The sequence below is a fragment of the Eleutherodactylus coqui genome, chromosome 2, assembly GCF_035609145.1.
Source record: "Eleutherodactylus coqui strain aEleCoq1 chromosome 2, aEleCoq1.hap1, whole genome shotgun sequence".
NCBI classification, from domain to species: Eukaryota; Metazoa; Chordata; class Amphibia; order Anura; family Eleutherodactylidae; genus Eleutherodactylus; species Eleutherodactylus coqui.
Window position 1 is genome coordinate 230,425,471 of NC_089838.1, and position 23,598 is coordinate 230,449,068.

At 42.2% G+C, this 23,598-nt stretch overlaps 1 protein-coding gene across 2 annotated transcripts in view; it reads left to right on the plus strand.

The window, feature by feature from the left end:
• The window catches only part of LOC136612326 (tropomodulin-2-like), a 68,748-nt gene that overhangs the window by 35,308 nt on the left and 9,842 nt on the right, over positions 1–23,598 (plus strand). The window contains exons 4-9 of one of the 2 annotated variants that reach the window (XM_066592596.1): positions 13,015–13,155; positions 15,558–15,632; positions 18,408–18,538; positions 19,350–19,457; positions 20,496–20,639; positions 20,720–20,864. In XM_066592596.1, coding sequence (XP_066448693.1) covers positions 13,015–13,155; positions 15,558–15,632; positions 18,408–18,538; positions 19,350–19,457; positions 20,496–20,639; positions 20,720–20,864 — 744 coding nt within the window. The remainder of the gene's footprint in view (positions 1–13,014; positions 13,156–15,557; positions 15,633–18,407; positions 18,539–19,349; positions 19,458–20,495; positions 20,640–20,719; positions 20,865–23,598) is intronic. The other variant, XM_066592597.1, reaches the window with a different exon arrangement.

Consider the following 23,598-nt stretch of genomic DNA (forward strand, 5'->3'; position numbering starts at 1 on the left):
GCAGCACCTGGGGGGCGATAGATAACTGCTACTCGCATGGACAGCGGGTGGAAAAGCCATAGCGTATGTACCTCAAATGATGGAAAAGTGAGTGAGGGTACAGGGGGGATGACCTGGTAAGTGCATTTCGGGGAGAGAAGAGCACCTACTCCTCCGCCACGCCTGTCATCTGGTCTCGGGGTATGGGAGAACTGCAGGCCATTGTAAGACAGTGCAGCAGGGGAGGCCGTGTCAGACTGCTGTATCCACGTTTCTGTGAGAGCGAGCAGATTTAGAGATTTAGCAGTAAAAAAGTCATGGATAGTGGAGAGTTGAGTTGATGCTGGAACACCTTAACTTGGATCACTAGGAAACTTGCTATTCAATCACCCTCCAGTAGGGTAGGCTGCATTAAATAACACGGGAAACAACTAGCTGGCTGGAGATGGAAAAATTGGGTGCATGCACTGGCCCTTTAAGAGACAATTGACCACTTCCATGCCCCTATTGGCAAATGAGTCAATTGCGAGCACAGTGCTGTGTCTGATGCACAGACAACTAGGAGAATGCCAAGGGCTGCAACCGATGGGAGGTTACGGTGAAGAGAACATCTAGCCACCTAATTCATACATATTACCATTACCTCTTTTTACCCCTATATGAAATCTAGAAAAACTTTTTTAGCCAGCTCCAATTTGTACGCTTTTGCTATATTGTTAGAGTAACATGTTATTTTGTGGCTTGGAAAGTGAACGTCCTCACATAACTTCTTTGGATTTGGGTTGACCATAAATATCATTTTGATACTAGCGATGCTGAAATGATATATGTCAGACGCGGTAAAGGATTGCTGAGCTGTTCGGAATCTCTGCCTAACCACCTGCCTTCTCTAAAGTATATACTTATACAGTAAGTCCCTGGTCATGTTGAACTGTACAGCAAGCTAGGCTAGGACCAGTGAAACTAATACATGGAAAGGTTAAGAATGTAGCAATGCTAGTTACATGAGAGAGTAGTCAAAAAGTACTCAGATATCCCTAGATTCTAAGTACACAAGAACCAGGGCTGCAGGCAGAAGAAGAGGATGAGGGTGCCAGTAAAGTGACACCATCAGCTTATTTTTCACATTTGTCTTTCACTTGCTTCTTTTTTGTTAGGTTCCAAGTTTTTTTTCCCCCCCCCAAAAAATGGAACTCTAATAGAATTGAAGCAAATGAGCAAAAAGACCAATATGAAAGCGGAAACCTAATTGAACAGGAAGTTTGAAAACTGAAGGTTTTTTTGTGTATTTACACTTTTCTGTTACTACTAGAGATGAGTGAGTATACTCGCTAAGGCACATTACTCGAGCGAGTATCGCCTTATAGCCGAGTATCTCCCCGCTCGTCTCTAAAGATTCGGGGGCCGGCGGGGGTGACAGGTGAGTTGCGGCGGGGAGCGGGGGGGATAGAGAGGGAGATCTCCCCTCCGTTCCTCCCCGCTCTCCCCTGCCGCTCCCAGCCGGCCCCCGAATCTGTAGGGACGAGCGGGGAGATACTCGGCTAAGGCACTGCTTGCTCGAGTAATGTGCCTTAGCGAGTCGCTCATCTCTAGTTACTACCTTAAGTCGGAACAGAAAGTGGAAATGTGCTAGTTAGATTAAACAGTAGGGTGACGCCGGGAACAGTCCAGGAATGTAGGTAGTACCCCAGGAAACACAAGGCAGTCCCACAAGGCCTAAAAGCAAATACATTTATGGCTGCAAAATAAGCATAATAGCAAATCAATCAGACAACACACTTTAACAAACTCTCATGTTGCTGGAATTGAGTACAGATGTCTGCTTGTAGAAGGAAATCTTCAGCTTTGTAGAGATTTTTTTCTTCTCTATAGAAATTATCATAGATGACCCCAAGCAACTGACAGCTATGCTGACACCTTAATTATCATTGTACTAATGGAGGGCAACCGTGTTCTGTGGACGTTCACACTTTTGATTGCTGCTCATGTTTTATATGTAGACGTTTTTACTACTGACATGATAATTCTGTGTGAATTCTTTGTAGAGGCAATTTAATGAGTTTATACTGATCACACTTAATTGTGTAACATCTGTTTCCATGGAAACCATGGCACACAATCAATTAATTCATCTTGATATTAGATTTTTTCATATCTGGTTCTTGGTACATTTTGTTGCATGAAAATTTAGCATTCGCTGAACTCCATCAATTACTGACCACCGTTGGTCATGTAAGGTGTTCTGTATATTTTCTGCAGAAGCTGTAGATTTATCTTTTTTCTTTAAGGCTGGATTCACACGAACGTATATCTGCTCTGTTTTCATGCCGAGACGATATACGTCGTCCTCATCTGCAGGGGGGGGGGGGAGGCTGGAAGAGCCAGGAGCAGGAACTGAGCTCCCGCCCCCTCTCTGCCTCCTCTCCGCCCCTCTGCACTATTTGCAATGGGGAGAGGCGGGGCTAAGTTTTGAGAATTAGCCCCACCTCTCCCCATTGCAAATAGTGCAGAGGGGCGGAGAGGAGGTAGAGAGGGGGCGGGAGCTCAGTTCCTGCTCCTGGCTCTTCCATCCTCCCCCCTCCCTGCAGATGAGGACGACGTATATCGGCTCGGCGTGAAAACCGAGCCGATATACGTTCGTGTGAATGCAGCCTTAAGCTGTATTTTTATTAACATTTTTACAAAACAAAATCCCAGAGTTGTTTCCTCTCCATTTGTCAGTCTCAGCATACTGTATAATAAATTCTTACGGAAAGACAGCGAGACAGGAGGAAGGTGTAACCCAGAGTAACCGGAGTGTCCAGGAGAAACATTTTCCCTAATTACAGAAGATTCAAAGACATTCTGTATTATTCACAAAAATCCTCTGTGGTGTTTTGGCATTTCCTGTGTCCTTTTCTGTTCAAGAGCTGCAAAGCCTCAAGATAGGAGGTCTCAAGATTAGTTTGTGTTTTTTGGCTATAAGTTAGTTTAAAGCCACAAAAGTGTAATGCAAAGATAATCCATTCATATCCAATGGAAAACCATGAAGAAAAAATATTTATCAATCAACTCAAATAAATGCTTAGACTTGGTTTGAAAAAACATCAACAGGAGGCATTTACAAGTTTCCCCTGATGCATAGAATTATAAATGATGGCTTATTTTGGAAATGAGAATGAAGAATGAATTGAAACATTAAGCCTCAAACCCACACATACTGTAATTAGGATTATTATATTCACTAGGTTATTTATATTAATTATACTCAATTTATGAGCCACAATTAACATGGAGTTAACCTGACTCACCCATTGTAAGCCATTTGGGGAAATAGAGCAGATCTTGACAAATGTTCATATTCATCATGGATTCTGTTAATAGAGATGGTATGGCAGGGTGCCAGCATGACCAGAGCCTAAGTTGGCAGGCTTTTCCTACTGCATGGTCATTTAAAAAAAGGGATATTGTAGCTCTAGATGACTGTTGATCATGGCTACAGAACTCAACAAAGAAGAGCTGAACCTACATCTTTTTAGTCATCCACATACCACTTGAGATTTAGCAACCCTAACTTGTCAACTAAAAGGCCAAGAAGCTACTCTTATGAGGAGGTAGTGATTGGGGTGTGGGCTTAGTGCAATCTCTTGAACACCCCTGCACATAGCTAAACCAGGTAACAAATTAATGGGGATATAGGTGTACAGGTTCTAGTTATTTTGTAACACTTTATTGTGTAATATTATGAAATAAATTTACTAGGATGATAGCCAAACTTTAAAACAAGGGTGCACAACCTTTTATAGAAGGCCACATTGTCATGTTATTTTACTTAAGGGGCCGCAATAAAATAGTGCTGTCATATTATTATATTATGTAATTGTACCCCTTTGGGATATGCACAGATGTAGCAAACATTGACTTTTCATTTAACGCATCATGATAACTACTGTGCTGTAAATTGAGTTGCCACAGTGTATCAGTCATGTTGACGGCTGCTACATCTGTACATTTACTTGTTTTAACTTTTCAAAATTTCAAAACCTCCTTGGCAACTTTAACCCCTGCCCCACACCATGTCCCTCACTTCCTCAGTGGCATCATCTACACCCACTGTAGCATCTGTGCACTTGCTGTTGTCTCCACAATAACCCAAAGTTAACATAATATTTGTAGCATATGGTGGTTGAATACTGCAAAAATAGATTTTAAAAAAACAACACAGTTTTGTTTCGTTCCCCCCCCCCCCTAAAAAAAAAACGTATGCGCCAACTTTACATGAGACACAAATTCAAAATCTAAAATAAAGTGACATTTCTGTCACTTTTTTCAATTGTATCGTGGCTATCAGCGGGTAAAGGACCCGTTCACAATTAGTTTCTGGCTCTGTCAAACATTTCTGTCTGGATTGTCAAAAACAGCATCCAGATGGAAGCCTGAGCAAAACCATAATTTTTTATTACTCAAACGGGGACCAATAAGGTCTCCTTTTAAACAAGTTTCAGTCCCTGCTTGGCATTTGTGCCAGATATTATACCATCATCGATGATGCTATTCTGTCTGCCACAAATGCTAGATAGCGATAGAAATCTGCTCAGACGGAGACCTTATTGGTCTCTGTTTGACCAGTGAAAGCCTATGCTTCTGCTCAGATTTCCACCTGGATGCTGTTTTGGTGATCCAGACAGAAACCTCTCAAGGAGCCAGAAACTAAACGTGAGCAGGCCCCACCAGAACTTATTGGACCCACAGGATCTCTGTTGATTTGTACTGTATTTGCAGGCTTTGTATGGTTATGGCCGAATGTAGACTGCCGGGTCGGATTCCGACTGCGAGATCCTCGCAGCGGGATGCGACCTTGTGCCCCTGCAGTGACCTCCGACTTAACTGTCCATTGTCTTCACTCTGCGCTGTGGATGTGCCTGCTGGCGCACAACCGCACATGCACCGTGCAGAATCGGTATGTCAGTGATGACTTGGCCGTGTGAGGCTCACACTGAAATAGGACATGCTGCAATTTCCACCCCACGAGCGGAATATCGCAGTTGATTCCCGTTCGTGGGCATGGAAATGCATTTTTCAATGCATGCCCTATGGGCTGTATCTGCTGCGGGATTCAGAGCTTCAGATCACGCAGTGCACATACGCCTTTGTGCATTAGGCCTAACAGTCCCTTTTTAGATGTGTCATTCTTTAAGTTTAGATTTCAGCTATTTAACTACATAACTGCCTTCATACGCAGAGATTAAAACCTTTGGTGGTCCCATCCAGCATGATTCAGCTTGCACAGCTAAATAAATATGTGTCTCTTGGCGCTGTATCCTGCTAAAATCCTATAGCTGGCAATAACATAACAGAGATTTGCAAAAACAGGATCTCCATTTTAATTGCTTCCAGATACGGTTTCTATCCACAAAGCTCACAGGAGTGTTCCACAAAGGCAGAAACGTAGTATTATGTTAAATCTTGTTTACTTTTATCCTGTTGTTTAAATGTACGACACTCTCTACAAATCTGTGCTGTTACAAATTGCCTAATTTCAGATGTTTGACATTTGTTAGCAACGCTGTCATAAGGCTATTCCATTTGCTTTTTGGAAAAAGGAAAATTAGAGATATGATACATTCCTATTACTGCATTAGATTTCTATTGTACAGCCATTAAAGGGAACCCTTGCATCGCTATTAAATCACAATTCACAATATTGAAGTATTGCTCATTCTGAAACGTATTTTGCTACAATAAAAAAATACATTTTAAACATTTCCCGCTCTGCGTAATTCTGACCGAGCAGTCTGGTGGGTGGGCGAGACAGTCTTGGGTCCTGAAGTATGTCTCATAATGCCGCTATTCTCTGCCAGCATGACTTGGATGACGTACAAGACGTCATCCCATCTACAGGGAGATTCAAAATTTGCGTGTGCACTGGGAGGTCGTGGTGGGCAGACTTGGTGTACCAATATAAACATGCGTTCGGTTCTGATTTCCAGCAGCATTATGGGGGGTATACCAAAAGCCAAGACAGTCTTGCTCGCCTAGTGGACCGCTCAGTTAGTTAGAATTAGGTATGATTTAATAGATAACAAAGTAAGTCTCAGAATGAGCACTACTTCCATGTTACAATAGCCTCAGAAATGATGGCTATCCCTATATGTCAGAGCAGCAGTCGTGCACCCACTGTGCCACAAAGCAGTTTGGCTTGGGGTTGCTTTCAAGGGCAGCACCTGGGGTACCCTGGTGAAACACTCCTGTGAACTTTGTGAATACGTAAGCCCACCATTTGAGATCTGGTCTTCACTGGAGGGTTCCCCAGGCCATTACCCTAGAAAAAGTCTTGAAATTTGGCAGCTGCCACAAGTTGTTCAGGATAGCCATAGTGCAATACCAGAGGAACAGGCAGAAACGTGGTCATGAGTCGAGGTCAGGACAGGCAGAGTTCTTGCATAGAGATTTAAAAGAGCAAGGGGCAAAGCAGGCAGCAGACAGGTTATACGTGGTCCAGAAACAAGCCAAGATCAGGAATGGGGAAGATGGGAAAATTGAGTACACCAAGTCAGAACAAGGGAAAACCTTTATGTACCAAACTAGTCTAACTTCTCAGGCACCCTTCAGTGAAGAAAGATGCCTTAATTCGCCATTTGCCTAGATTAGCTATAGATGAAAAATGTCTGTGTGTGTTGCCCCTTTAAGAGGTGGACCAGCCAAACATGTGCATTCTATGGAAATTGATTGAAGGTGATGCAGCATCTGCTGCAGACAACAGGGGGACATGGCTGCCAATGGCAGGCGGCGATAGGGAACGCCGTTGGCCGCAACCAGCAGATTGTTCGTTTGAAAGTAGTAAAGCATACCTGAGTTTTCAAAAAATGTTCTAAAATACAGCAGGTTCTCCTTATCCTGTTATTCGCTGCTGTTTGCATCCTGTCTCATGTCTGTGAGTTCTGATTTTCAGATGGTATTCCCCCATTGTCCAGCTATTCTGCTGTTTGCAGTCCACTTTCAATGGGGAAGGGGGGTGTAGCAAGTATAGAATTCTGCCAGTATTTCACTGATCTGCACTTCCTTGCCCTGACTTCCCATGCTGCATTGCACAGTCTGTGGTCCAATCAGCAGGGGGCAGTATCTGACAGCCCACCCCTCTCCTTCCCAAGTACCAGCAGGCATTCAAAGACATTCTGGCCAAATGGTTTGTAAACCCACTAAAATGTTTACACAGATACACACTCACACGCTGTAACAGCAGGAGAGGCAGAGATTGTGGGGATCAGTATCAGTATCTGCAGATCTGTCAGCCTGCAGCCTGTAAGTTCAGGGAGCTGCCTGTAGGGAAAACCCCTCCCCCTGTAACTATAGAAAGGTATCTGTGTCTTTGTTACTAAGGAATCTATGTACCTAACAGAGAGCAGACTGTAGAGAAGCTGGAAGGGAGACCCCTAGTGGCTGCCACTTCAAATGTGATTTACAGTGGAAAAGCAACATAATGTTTAACTCAAGAATATTACAGAAATGATGAGACTATCACAAGCTAGTAGATGAGCAGAGGTTGTCTGAAAAGTTAGTGACCTTTTAAATTATTGAGGAAACATTCTGTTTTGGAATGCCTGCAGCTATTCCGCCATGTGAGAAAGCAGCCTTAGTAAAAATCCTGGCAGTCAGAGTTGCACTGATCAGAAGGTGATGGCATATTTTAACAATATTTCATTGCTTTGTATTGTGGGAAAACCTCTTTAAAAAGCCACTCTTACAAAAACACACTTCCATTCCTACAGTTCTCATCTGATTGCTTGTCACACTCTGGACATCTCCTATCATGTAAAAAAGTAAAATCTTTTGGAGCAAAAATTAATATAAGACACTGTCTTATTTTCAGGGAAACAGGGTATGTATTTTGCAGTCACCTTCATGCGATGCAGCCTCTTGTAAGATGCGTATCAAGCATCATCTTTATGCTTAAGATTCTCCCTGCTCACTTTCACTATTCAGTGCTATCAATCCCACGAGTAGCTCTAGTAGCAGCCCTGTGGCTGAGTTTGTCTGGAGGTTTTATCACCTGCAGACACACCCATACAGTTGTCCCTGCTGAGTAACAAACAGAATGTCTGTTTTACAGCCATCCTCAGGCCATTCTGTGTACTGCCTTGCCATGGTATATAGCCATAAGGATGATCTCTCCTCGATTATAACTGTGTGATCATCATCAGCAACTGTGATAAGAGTGTCTGTGTCCTCCTCTAAACAAATAGCAGGGTCCATGTAATGTCATCACAGAGGATTATGCTGACTGAGAAACTAATTAGAGAACACATGAAGCCAAGTAAAACTGAGCTAGTCTGAATGAGATCACATAGCCAACCTGAAGAGAAGGACTCCAGGAGTTTCAGAAAGATGCAAATAAGGAAGATGCATAAATTTATTGCATTTATTTGCATAAATTACCCTTGGGAAGAGACTATACCATTCTCCGACCCACTTATCCCCTAGGTGTCTCCTTAAGGAGACCCAATACCCCTCCTGACCCAGATAAAAAAATATAACTAAACAAGCTAGCACTAGTTGATTTATATATACCGGGAGTCAAGTTACATAATGGATGAAGAAAGAAATTACCCGAAGTGCCCTTTAACCTGCTATGAAAATAACCCAGAAAGAAGGAAGATCCACTAATGTATTGCATGTTGTCTACCGAGCAGCTAACACTTGTTGATATCTAATGAAAACAATATGCACATTCCTCAAGTTACACTGTTCATAAGTGACTGCAAACAGAGTTAATATTCTCTATGCCCTTTTTGTTATTACATTACTCCTCCTGATTACATCATTAACTTTAATTAAAGCTTTCTTGTTCTGTGATCCATGACAACCCACAGGGTGAAGTAATTTTTGCCTTGATAAGTTATACTTGCTAATACATGGCATATGATTTCTTCATACATATATAAACTTTGTCTGAACATCAGGATTGTAGGATTGCATAATATGTTATAGCTATATGTTGTTTAGGTGGGTTTTAATGCAGTATATGCGTGTGAAAAAAACGCCCCTATACTGCACTGAAAATAACGTGATTGGACGATTTTTCTTGTGCATAAGACCTGAGCTTCATCTGTTGGAAAATCGCTTATCACTGGAGCAGTGCATTGCTTTAAAAAGTGCAGCTGCTCCTGGAGTAGAAGGAAATCCCCATAGCCCTGGCTTCTCTCTCCCTGCGCTATGAGATTAGCCCTTGGGGATCCCCATTACAGGGAGAGAGAGCGGGGCTATGGAGATCCTTGACGAATATCCCTATAGCGTAGGGAGAGAGAGAGCTGGCCTATGGGGGATTAACCTAAAGCCCCGCTCTCTCTCTCTCTTCCTGCTATGGGGATCCCCGAGGGATATCCCCATAGGGCACAGATAGAGGGGGCGGGGCTACAGTGTTTTCCTAAGGGATATCCCCATAGCGGAGAGGGAGGGGGTGAGGCTAGAGTGAGACGGTGGGGCTAGAGGTCTCCTCCCTGGGATTTCCCCTGTTGCAAGTTGAGAGTGGTGGGGCTGGAGGCGGATCCCTCTAGCTCCGTAACCACTCTCAGGGAAGTCCTGTAACCCCCCCCCCCTCCCTTCTCTCCCGCTATAGGGAAATCGCTTGGGGAACCCCATGCTGGGGGGAGAGGGGAGGTAGTCCCCTACTGCCCCCCGCTGCTGGGGAATTGCCCAGCATCGGGGATGGAGGAATTCCCAGCTGCTTACAGCGGGACATTTAAAACTCTGCCCTGAATTTATTAGGCTGGGCTCTCACGGGATGAAAATCTTGCGGCTTGGGCGCACTGAAAAACCGCGAGATTTCCATGGGATAAGCGCAGCTTCAAAACCCGCAGCCGCGGGTTTTAAAGCATCTTCGCTGCCTGCATCTCCGCTGCAGCCATCTCTCCCCATAGAGAGGTGGCTGCAGAAATAAAAAAAGAATTGTTTTCCGCTCAGCATCTCAGTTTCAATGCGGCTTGGCCGCAGCATGTGGATGAGTTTTTTGCAAAGTCTTGTCCACTTTCCTGGGATTGGGAGCCGCAGGCGGAATTGCCAGTCGGACTTTCCACACGGAAATTCTGCACCAATTCCGTCCCTGTGTGAACCCAGCCTTACACGCCCAATGAAATCTATTTACATTGCTGTTTCCTCTATCTGCAGAAATACTTGAGACTTTTTTGTTATTTTAAGGCAGAGATTCTTTACATCACCGATGATTGGGAGTTATTACAAAGTTAGATTTTTGGGTTATACAGAATGCTGATTTCAGCTTGAGAAACACATACTAAAAGCTCAGCCCATCCCTACTCACTGCCTCTACTGTATCCATTCTGGAGCGTGTTAATCTAAAGGGTGTGTAGGGTTATCGCCCATGACAGACATGTGGTATATTGTTTATTAGACTCTTAAGTTTTAACACATGTCCTACTTGAATCTGTTATCCAATCGCCAGTATCTGCAAACATGCCTGAATACTCAGTGCCACTTTATAGAACTTAAAGAACCTATACAGTATATTACATTACATAGATGGAACATAGAACATACAGAGAAAAGTCACACTGACCAGAGACTGATCACACACGCCTGTTGGCAGAGATGAAATATTCACCCTTGACTCTGTTCAGTAGAATACAGGCCAAATTATGATGGAAAAAGGACAAATCTATTTTGCCAATAAATAGCTCAGACGAGGGAGTGACCTTGTTTTGTTTAACGAAGAGTCAATACACAGTGTAGGCTTCTTATAATGAAGCTTCAAGTCATGTCTTAATAAATGAACAAATTTTTTGATTTCACAGCAGATACACACTAGGAACTGAAGTGTTCATGGCCAGGAAATAAACTATGTTGGATAACATGTATGTGACATGATCATACAGTGTTTATTATAGTGTTTCCTTAATTAATGAGTTACTAATACTGAGCTGCATTGCCGTGTTATGGGTGTCAGAAGTTGTCACATCAGCCAGTGTTTTCATCATAAACAAGCTGGAGTTACTGAGTACCATTGTGAAAGTGTGGCGCAGAAATGCAGTCCTAAACTCTCTGTTAGGTTGTGCGTCTGGGACCTATGGTTCTACAGGTTTCCATCAGCATAGCTTCACAGGTGAGGGTTAAATGAGCTGGCTGGGTGTGGTGTTTCTCCAGCCAAAACCCTCTTGTCTGCTGCACTTAAATACCAGCATCTCTATTACGGTAGAAGATGCTGGTCATTTTATTCTGCTGATGCACTCTGTGTTAATCCCACTCAGCGCTGGTGTTATGCATGCTTGTCTGAAGTGTGTCTCTCGCCTTTCCTGTGGACAGTCTGGACACCTGTAGTCCTTGTCTGCATCATATGCGGACCCCCTCTTCCCTTCCCTTTGACAGGTGTGGGCCCCATTCTGCCAGCAAGGAAGAGAGTATGGTATTCAATGTATAGTACTGCATGTGTATATCGGAGAATGCACAGTCATTGAACCAAAACAATAGACACTCTCCAATGTTTTTTGCAGTGTTTTTATTTGTACCACATGGCTGTGGCCATGTGAATATAGCCTTTGGGGCTTTCTCATATTGATTATTTTCATTTGAGCATGTTGTCCGTATTTGCAATTGATTACACACACACATCACACTGAACAGTCAATAAGGCTATAGAAACGTTTTTTTGTTTTTTTTTCACTGACTGCAAAAAAAAAAAAAGGCAGCATATTGTATGCTGATCTGACTTCTCGGATAGCAGTCACCCAATCAAGTCAATGGGTGTGCAAAGCAAAAACAAAACAGCACACACGTAGGATATCCATGTGTACTCTGTTTTTCATTGATCATTGCTAAGCAAAAAAAAAAAATTTCACCTTTGTTTGTTTTTTTGCATGTGAGGAAAGAATAAGGATGACACACGGGCTTGGAAAATAGAAAGCATATAGATGCAACATGGACTTACAAACGGATTAAAATCTATTTGTTTTCCAACATGTGTTAGTGTTAATTAGGCTTAAATCTAATGTTTATAGCCATCTTTAGTATTTAGAAGTCTTTATAAATCTTCAAGCTGGGTGGTTATGTGGATCTGTTCTTTTCCAATTATGATAACTACCTGTTTCTTTACCTAAGGCCCATTTACACACAAAGATAATTTTTCAAACAACTGAAAGATTAAAAGATTTTGCGATCTATATGCATAAAGTGTTAATGCCCATTAACACTTTATCATCTTCATTTGCATGTAAAAGGTCCTCCAGGAGCTGTTTGCAGAGCTCAGCATGTGATTAATCACACGCCCAAATGTGCACACAGCTGCATTGTTCTGCTCCTGGTTGCCATGTAACTACATTATCTGCTGCCTCCTATGGAGATAACAGCATGCAGTGCATTGAGACACTTTATCTCTGTCTGAACGATGTATTTTAAGTTCACCTTAAAATCATTGTTCAAATGAAAAGTGCCCAATGCCTGCTTTTACATGTAATGGTTATCACTCATTTGTGGTCGTTTGAACGAATTTTGAGCGATAATTGTTACGTGTAAACGGGCCTTTACATTTTCTCCATATGGGTGGGAAATATATTGAATTCTCTGTGAACCTTTCTAACCATGGAACAGACCTAAGTTCACACATAGTCCCACCCCTTCTCAGTAAGGTTTTATTGGCAATGAACTGTTGCAGAGTCTTTACTATATATACTGTACGTAGGATCAGTTAGATTAGTGGCATTTACTACAGCTACATTACTCTGCAGTCTGTAGTTTACATTCATCACTCTTTTAGTTCTTAGTTACAATTTGCACTGAAAACCCAAATTTGTTTTATCTTACAGAATTACATGTTCCAACCCAATGCTGGGAAATGGTCAAAGTATTTCTCCAATGCTTATAAAACATTAATAAAAGTAAAATAAGCAGCCTTTCCTCCAGGACAATTGGCGTCCTTGGACCGGCTTACGAATCCTATTTGGAATGGCCAGCACCAATAGAGTCATACTTGATAGTTGTATGGAATCTAGCTCTAAGCAGTAATGATTTCTGTGGTTTTAAGAGACTGCAAACTTAATTACAATCCTATAGTCTCTGTTTTTTTTGCAGGCAAGATATTTGTTCCCAAGCATATGCCTCTGGAGCAGGAGCCAGAAGAAAGGGTGACCTTGGAGCCGGAACTAGAGGAAGCGCTTGCAAGTGCCACAGACACCGAGCTGAGCGACCTTGCTAGTAAGTAGCAAAAGTATAAACTAATGATTGTACTTGATGCACAGCACTATATCTCATACAGGGTATAAGTCCACTCTGAACCCCATCGAATAATGTAAGAACGGCTGCCCATTGCTCATCTGTCTGGTATGAGGATAAGCCCGGGAGCTGCACTATGGGAAAGACTGGGCATGTATGGCCAGTGACTGCAGCCATTGAACTGGGGTTAAAAATCTAGATAATGGATGAAAATGTTTAGTACTATTATGTTGGATATACTGGAAACTGAGTTATGTAGATTAAGCTGTTAATGCTCCATGACGTACAGTTATGTCATGGGGGTTTGGAGCTTCTCTGGAGCGGGATCTGGGATCCTGCTGCATACAATGCTGATCGCTGCTAACTTTTTAAATGCCACTGTCAATTCTGACAGCAACATTTAAATGTCCCGATCAGAGTTCGGGGGTCCCAGGGTGCCCTTTCGTTGGCATGGCAGCCGGAGCCTTCTGAAGGCCCCCAGAGCTGCCATTGCACATTGTCTATGAAGCCATGCCAGATAAAATATAAAAGGCATTAAAAGTTTTAAAAAATATATATATTTATAATTTTAAAAAATGACATATTTGGTATCGTTGCATTCATAAAAGTCAGATCTCTCAATTAACGCATTATTTATCCCGCACGGTGAACATCGTCAGAAAAAATTAATACACTGCATCAGAATTGTGCTTTTTTTGGTCACCTCATCTTCAAGAAAAAGATGTAATAAAAATCAATCAAAAAGTCGTATGTACTCCAAAATAGTACCAATAGAAACCATGTCAATGAAGAAAAAAAAAAGGTACAGCTGTCAGGAGATGGTGGCAGAAAATAATTGTGTTTTTTTTTTTCCAGAGATATTTTATTTTTTAAAAGTAGTACAGCAAAAAAAAAATACATCTTGTATCTTCACAATCGTACCGACCCATAGAATAAAGTTATCATGTCATTTTTGTTGCAGTTTGTGCGCCGTAGAAACAAGACCCTCCCAAAGATGGCGGAATTGTGTTGTTGTTTTTTTCATTTCACACCACTTAGACATTTTTTAAAGTTTTTCAATACATTATATGGTACATTAAATAGTAACATTGAAAAATATAACTCGTCCCGCAAAAAACAAGACCTCATACAGCGATGTCGATGGATAAATAAAAGTTATTATTTTTTTTAAAGTGGAGAGGGAAAAAAATAAAAACGCTGCATCCTTAAGGGGTTAATTCTCTCTGTAAACTGGCAAATGACATTCAAGCATAACCAAACAGTGTTCAAATTAAATGTGTCGAATGATAGCACAAAGGAGGCAATATATGATGGCCTGTGTGGTAGTTTTCTGTTGTCACAAAGTTGCACATTTTTGCACAAGTGGTATTTTCCTAAAAAAATGTGATATTTTTGCTGTTTTCCACTTCTCACTAGGCTTTTCTAACGTGAACAGAAAAGAGGGTGTGCTTTGTGTGGTGTGACTTTTTAAAAAGTTGCAAAATTTGTCCCAAACGCACTCCAGTGGCTGGGTGGTGTAAACATATTTAAAGAGGCGCCTGATGTATCGTCAAATAACGGCAGTGGGACCTGTAGCAAAACTGACTTTAAAAAACCCTCATATCAAATTCCCCCCATAGTGCTTATATTATGCTAGCTGCTAATCTCTTTTTCTAGGTATGTACTGCCAAGATTGCTGGCCAGTAATGCAATTTGGGGCATATCCATCTGTTTTTATATAATAATGCATATATAGGTAACCTATACTGCACTATTACAATAGAGGGAAGGCTTCATTAATGTCCTCAGAAATGCTTTCTTAAAGGAAACCTGTCATCAACTATAAACACCATATGGTGCTCATAGTTTAGGTTACAGGGAGTCAGTGGAGCCGCTTCTCATACTCGCACGGTCCCCCATTGCTACGGTGTCGCTGGCAAAGTTAGTGCACGCGGAGCCAGAGTGACTACCTTCAGAAGGCCGTGCATGCTCACTCCCTTTCATCTCTATGAGAGTGCTCATGCATAGACTTCTGAAAGGGGTGCACACACACACATACCACAGGAATGGGGGACCAGGCAAGTATGAGACTCAACTCCTTAGACTCTACATCACCTAAGCTATTAGCTGCATAACTTATGTTTATGGTGCTTATGGCTAATGAATGGTTCCCTTTAAACTGCAGCAAGTGATGACAAGCATGAAGCAATATATGAAATCTCTTAAGGGTGGAGCGCATACGAGGGAAGTTACCTCATGCAGCAAAACTATTATAAGGGTGAAAATAATTAGGGATCCGTAAAAACACAACATGCATTGAGTGTTTTTCTTGTGCTGGTACATGCCATTTCAGTGCTGTAGTTTTACTGTATGTCTTGTCTGTGTTCTGCTCTTGCATATTTTAGCTGTCTTAGGAGTGCAACATTTTTCCAGCAGACCAAAGGAAAGTGAAGATGGATCAGATGGAGCCGATCTTAGAAGTAAGTACATACAGTGTTGTGTGCAATAACTGGTAGCTGTTTGCAGGATGCCCGCTGTGTTCATACAAGAAGCTAGCGGATTAGTATTACCATTGCTGATGTTATAGAGGGGACCAGTGGTGTAACTATAGAGGATGCGGTTGCACCCAGCCCCAGGAGCCTCAAGTAATTTGCCTTTGCGAGTACGCTCGCTCATCTCTACTAATAACACTTTCCAGTTTGCAAATTAAAAATAGCCAAATATATTTCTAAATCCTTTATGTTCCTCCCCCAAGCAGTCAATCACAATCATTGGGGATTTCATACAGATACATTTCCCTACAGTTATGTCTCAGTGGTATTAGTGAAATTAAAACACTACTACACTGTTTCCCCTCTGTCTGTTGCGGCTAAAATAAAGCTAGTATGGTCATACTTGGGCTTAAAAACAAAATATCAAAAGACAAAAAAAATCAAAAATTAGCACGTCGTCTTTTGCGAGGGTCTTCTTTCTTTTTAGACCTTAAAACTACAAAATCTCTGGTATATGGAAGTCCATTAGGAGGCAGATGTTTACACTTCTACTCTCCATGTTAATATGTGAGGAAAATGCAAGTGCCAGTGTAGGTGCCCATTGCTGACTGTAGAGCCCCTTTTCTGTGGCTGTTCAGGACCGCCTTCCATCCAGGATGTATTGTCTCTGGCCTTCAGGGAGGAGTTTTGATGTGTGACCCTCTCCTTACGTGACTGTGGATTGTTGTGCAGCCCTGCTGCTGGCGGTGTACCGCTGAAAGACTCTCAGATAAGGCCAACCCCTGGACAACAGAAAGGCAAGCAACAAGGCCTCAGGGATGGCGGACCTGTGGTTAAACTCTTGTGGTTGGACAGTACATACAGGTAGAAGCTGTGTCTTAGAAGACTTATACCTGGTGAAGACTGTCTGTGACTTGTCAGTTCTTCAGGCTCCAATGGACAGATACAGCCTGTACATAATAAAAAAAAAAGTTAAAAAGTTCCCAATGTTCCAACAAAATAACTCAGCTTAGAATCAAATGAATCCAAAATAGCTCAGTCCAAAATAAACAGTCAAGAATCAAGTAAATTAAGAATAGCCCAGTCCTTGACAGTGTAAAATAATGCAGATCATTGCAGTAAGCTCTGTGAGGTGCATTTTAAAACTGCAGGATTTATTCTTCACCACCCCTTCATCAAGTGAATAAAGCAAAGTCACATATTTCACACTTCAGTTTGCTCAGTCCAAGTAAGAGGAAAACAAAAACAAACTTGACTTTGCCCAGAATGACCCCTAAATTTTCCATTATAGCAACAACATGTTTTCTAACCTCTTTCTTCAGGTACATTTACACACACAGATGATCCCTCAAAATTCATCAGAAACTGACAGTTTTGAGCGATCATTTTGCATATGTACTAATGGGAAAATCAGCCCTTTAGTACTTCATATGCATGTATTTAGAGAACAGCGGGTGGTCTGTTCTCTAAACACATCACTATTGCTGTTAACAGCTGCTAAAGTGAGATCTCTCTCTGTCACCCCCGCCACCCCCTCTGAGCCTGCGCGGACGCGAATGCAGTTACTCGAGAAGAGCGATGCTCACTCGAGTAACTGCCTTATCCGAGAGTGCTCGCTCATCTCTATTCATTATCCTTTGTAAAATTATATTCTCCAAATAAACAAAACGCATGTAAACTATGTGTGCACGCATTTAAGCTGCCTGCAGACGCCCTTGGAAGCTGCCATAGGATTGCGTTAGCAAATGCAATCCTAGGCAGATGGCTGCGGTTTGGCCGCGCGAAATCTCGCTCGGCTGACAAACCGCAGCATGTTCTATTTCGAGCCCCGCACAGAAACGTCACTCACCGGCTGCCGGCTCCAGTCTGCGCATGCGCCGGCTGCCCGGCAGCTGGCACTTGAAAGATCCGGAGCTACGGGTCGCGGGTGAGTACGCGCTGCTCTCTGAAGGTGCTCGGGTCGGGTCCCGCGGCGAGAATTCTCGCTGCTGGATCTGACCCGGCCGTCTGCAGGCGGCCTAAGAAATATATATATTCAACTCAAATTGAGACAATTGTATTGTCGTCTTTGTTAGTTTGGCATGTGATGTATGTGTTAACGAGGAGCAAAAGGCTGTCATGTCAGAGAAATCCTACCTATACCTCCTCCCTCCCCGTACATCACTTAGTTCCACCCCATGTAGTCTGGCCAACTACTAATGACGACCCGTCCATGTGTGAGTGAGTTTGTGAGTGACTTACATGCTCTGCCCCTGATCACGTGACTGTGACATCAGCACAGGTCCTGTACACACACAGCTGCTGTGCGGCTACGTGTTCGTTAGTATTCCATAGCAACTGAGGCCGCAGGGGGTTTGTAGTCCGCCCTTAATCTGCACAAAGGTGCAGGACCTTTGATGATGTCACCATCATGTGATAATAGGGGGGTGCATGTAACTCCCTCACTAGCCATGAATAACTTTTTTGATGACGTCACTGTCATGTGATCAAGGGCGGAGCATGTAAGTCATTCACTCGGGATGAGCATCACCGTCATGTGATCAGGGCGGAGCATAACTGTGACATCATCACAGCTCCTTCATCTCCAGCGCTGTGCTGCTTCTGATCCTTGTATGGGATGAACAATGTATGTAGCAGTGCTGTGTGTGTAAAGTGCATGTAGCACAGCTGTGTCGCCAGCTTAATGTGGTTATAGGCATTTCAGTTCCTTTTGCCGCTCTGCCCTTTTGGATGCACTTCATTAATTCAGATCTTCTCCTGTAGATGTTGTGAAAGCTGAAAGGGTTAAACCCACATTTGAAGAGCCTCCAAACCCAACTAATGTGGAAGAGAGCTTGCAGAGGATTAAAGCTAATGATCCTTTCCTTGTCGATGTCAACTTGAACAACATTAAGGTTTGTATTCATAACTTAAGATGGCCACAAATTTGGGGATATCTGAAATATAACATCTTACAAATTAAACAAAAAGTCATGATTACTTCTCTTTGCAGCAGTTATAGAGTTTTACATGTATTAATTAATCAGGATGAAACTAACTTGAAGTCCGTAAGAATGAAAACCTAAAGGAGTGTCCACTTCTTAACTATTGATGGCCTATCATTAGGTGATCGCTGGGGACCTGCTGTTCCTTTGGTGATCAGCTGTTTGGTGGGCCGCTGTCATTTCCCATAGCAGCAGCCCAGGTTGGTACTGCAGTCACTCCTCCCATTTAATTTAGATGGATTAGTGACTGCAATGCTAATCCTGGTCTCTGCCAAGTCTACAGAGCTGATGGCCAGGCTCCAGCGTGGCGGACCCCACTGATCAACTATTGAAGACCCGATCCTGAGTATAGGTCATCAGTAGTTAAGAAGGCAAAATTGGTCCAAAGATTATACAGAAATAGGACCTATTTGAATGGGTGTATGCATGCAGGCTTTTTTTAAAGTCAGACTGATAGTCCGAGTAAAAGAAATCGCAACATGTCCTATTCCTGACCAATATTCGAAGGAGAATAGCACGCGTCAGTGTGTTGTGTTTAGCACATCGGACATCACACGGACGGGGTGCCTGAGTGCTGTCCAATGCACATTGCTCGCAGTCTGACTATTTTCAGATCGCCGTGCACGTGCTCTTCCATAGACTATGATGTAATGTAAGATTGTCAGATTTGTGCTGTGAGACTGTATCACCACGACTTTATTTTTTTTCCAATACACTGTAGAACATCCCAATACCGACCTTAAAGGAATTTGCTAAATCTTTGGAATCCAATACGCATGTAAAGTCCTTTAGCCTTGCAGCAACACGAAGCAATGATCCAGTAGCTATTGTAAGTATATATTAAACATGAATCATTGTAGCATTATGAAAACATATGGTCACTTAATGATTAGAAAAAAAGGGAATCATTTTTGTGAGATTCATACAAAGTGGCTGTGGCAATATGTTGGATAGTTTAGGGAGGCCATGTTTTCTGATCATGGCTGTAATTAAATATTTGTAGTATGAGCATTATTAGAATAGCTGTATTTTAAATTAAAATAGTATCCTCTGTAGTTCCTATTCAGGTGCAAGTAGGTAGAAATGTACAGTTCCCTTATATCTTCCTGCTATATTGGCTGCCTTGATGTCTTGCCTGTGGTGTCCTTACCAGCAATGGAGCCATAAAGGGAAAACTCTATGGCTCTGGCATGGGCCATCTCTGCTCTTGAGTGCACCCACCACAGCTATCTGGCAGCTGGTACTCAATGTATAGGGCAGGCGCCACCATTTGTGATCACATTGCCCACGCATATATTTATATCACAGCCCTGCCATACCCTAAGTGAATATAGCATTTTTCATCCAAACGAATAGACTGGGAGAGTGGAGTATCATAAAAATCTCAGTCATATAGTTACGGAAATCCAAGTATTACCCTTTTATCGTGGGTGACACGCGTTTTATTAGTGCGACACCTAATGAGATTTCCTGAACCAATCAAGACTGCATCCTGCCCTCCCTTTATCGGTTTTGATGTAGGTGTACCTACAGGCATTCGTTAGTTTTCCTTGTTTTGTGTATGTGCGTCATAAGTTTCTAATTTAATAAAAGTTAGCTTTTAAACAAGAGATTGGAATCTACACAGTGAAAGAATTGATTTACAAATATAGATTCTTCCGCTACAGTGAAACTTTAATTAATGTATGGACTCCCATGCTTCCCTATGGGCAGCTTGATTTGTGGATCTCCCACGCGGATTACACAAATCAAACACACCTGTGGACATTGGGCCTAACAATGAGTGTATATAAAACAAGAAGAGCCGCTTAAAATGTCTATTAATGTCTGTGGTCTAACCGTGCTTTATCACGCTGTCATTTTAAAGGCTTTTGCAGATATGCTGAAAGCTAATAAAACATTGAGGAGTCTCAACGTTGAAACAAACTTCATAACAGGAACTGGGATTTTGGCTCTTGTAGAAGCTCTAAAGCAAAACAGAACCATCACAGAGATTAAGATTGCTAATCAGGTAATGGTCCAATCATTTATTTAGCATTGCATAGCATGCTATCGTTCCGATCCATCTCACATCTCCTTACTTGTCTGCAGAGACAGCAGCTGGGGACGGCCGTAGAGATGGAAATTGCTCAGATGCTTGAAGACAACTCAAGTATTCTTAAATTTGGATATCAGTTTACACAGCAAGGTCCAAGGACCCGAGTAGCTGCAGCCATTACAAAAAACAATGACTTAGGTGAGTGCCGATGTGATATTATTACCAGCATAGAGCAGGAGTGTGACTGTAAGTGATACCAGATAGCAGTTGCTGTACCAGTATGATCAACAGATGTCAGACATCAAATATAAGGAAGTCTTTTCCACTCAGGCATAACTGACATAAGGCAAAGCAGCTCCTAATGTGAAGGAGCACAGGCTAATCAGTCCACATATGTAGACGCTCCACCTTTATCATCATTCTCATTGAAAGGTCTGGTGGCAGTACAGAGTTCCTAGAAAACATATTAAAAACTTGAGTAAAAAGTTCTAGACAATATTTTGTTTTCCAAACTGTATCTCACACTGACGCTCAGTTGTGTTTTACCCCAGAGCTGCATTCACAATTCTGTTATTTAGAATTTTGGCATTGAAACTTTACAAAAAGCTCCTTGTAGAAACGTTGTGTCCAATTTTCAGTAACAGAATCTGTGGGAGCAGTGCCAAAGGGGTTCTGTCATCTATTCTCTAGATATATACCCAACTGCTCAGAACTCGTATATCTAACCTAGAGCTGCACAAGATATACAGGATATGAGATTTCATGCTGTGCAGTCGGCACTATTAAAATAAGACAGCATTCATTTAGATAACTGCAAATGTCAATGATAAAAGGTTGGAAACTTCCTTATTTCCGACTCTAAATGAAGCGTACAAAGTCTGATGGCAGTGCCTTCTGGCATCCTCCAACTCCTGTACACCAATCAAGCATCACGTCCAGCTCTGTGAGTCATCTACATTTCTTTCCAGATTGTGTCAGTGAGAGAAGGGGGAAGTTTGTTCCTCTGACCGCTTCTCATTCCAATTTTAGTAAAGCAAGAGGATCATAACTTTTTCCTTCTGTGTATTTGTAGTTTCTTTACTGATGACACAACCGAGGATATTAACCTCTGAACTGGACTGAGGTTATTAGGTTTATGGGAATAGAATGATATTAAAGCACCCTTCATTATTGTTTACTAATAATAGAGAGGAAATAATGTTCCGGTAGGGTGAACCCCGCTTTTAGGATTTTGTGTTTTGCGTTAGGGCCTGTACTCTCGTACAAATCTCCAGAGAGATCAGGCGTATGGGATGCTGTGCTTTTTACTCTTAGAAAGATATCCCAAAAATCTAAAAAAAAAGGACATGATTATAGTGTGAACATAGAATTAAATGTATTAACCCCTTAAGGACCAACCACGGTAAATATATGGTGCTTGGTCCTGGGCTTTAATCCCGGCCGATAGCAAAAAATACGGCGCGGGATTTAAGCCTCTGCTCCTGCGATCAAGCAGGACCAGGTCAGGTCTTTGGCTGTCCCTATAGGAGGTGATGTGTGACACTAGCCTTATAGTGTCCTTACATAAAGCTCAGCCCAACCATCTATTGAGACTAAGGTTGTCCTATCCGGGCAACCCTTGCCCATATGCTCAAGTAAGACATATGAATATCATTGTGGGACTTCCATTACAAGTCTTTCTGCGTTAGGGCTCATTCACACGTGCATATTTGCGCTGCGTACTTACACGTGTAAAATGCAATGCTGAAACCCCAAAGATTTACATTGCATTACGGACCAAGATAGCCCATTAAAGTCAATAGGATTGCTCAAATGCAAAGTGAATATGGATGATGATTTGGGGCCTTTTTGAGTTTTTTATGCCTACATAAAAAAAAACATAATGAACACGTACAAAAAAAACCAGTGCGCAGTACTGATCACAGTATTGATCACAGTAGTGATCCATGAAAACTCTTCGTATTTCACAGACCAAAACTAAATACGTGCATGTGAATGAGCCCTTAGTCAGAGCGAATAGCTGCTGTGCTAGAAAAAGTGGTAATCATACCCGAGTGCTAGGCACAACCATGTATTGCAATGATGCTATATATACTACATTTCTGGCGCATTTTAGCAGCCTTACCAACTGATCACCTGGGTCTGACTGCTCGAACCCTGGATAAGAGTTTTAATAGGATCAGAGTTTGTCATAATGGAACAAACCCTCTTATGTCCACTCTTTATAGGGTACTTTGACTTGCAAACTAATTTAGATCCAAGCATACATGTTTGCCCAAACAGTGACTCCACGGTCAGTTCAGACCTAAGGCACTGTCTGTGACATTATGCTATTCGGTTTCCTTGTTCTGGAGTCTTTCTGACTTCCTAGTCATTTGATATTACTAAAACATAGCTAATAAATGGTGGAATATTGGTAATGCTACAGTCACAGTCTTTTCTTTGGCAAGGAAGACAAATAATAACTAGTATTGTCAGAATGAAGGTTTGTAGTGAAGCTAAAATGCATATTGTACTTGCCAACTTTTGAGGAGGGCCTCAGGGAAAGTCTGTAAACGGGAACAGAAATATTTTGCTTATTCCCCACCCAATTATAGAGAAATCACTCCTACGTATGGCATTTACATCACAAATGGTACAGCCTGTAGCTGACTCCAAAATGAATAGACCACACAACAGGCTCCTTTTATACAGACAACAGAACAGGTACTTCCATCTATAAAGACCCCAGACCAGACCCCACCATCAGTGCAGACCCCAGACCAGACCCCACCATCAGTGCAGACCCCAGACCAGACAACCATCTATATAGACCCCAAACCAGAACCTAGACCAGACTTGACAACTATACAGAACCTAAACCAAAAGCTCCATCTATATAGACAAGAGACCAGACCTTATTCCAGAGCCCTGTCTATGCAGACCCACTTCT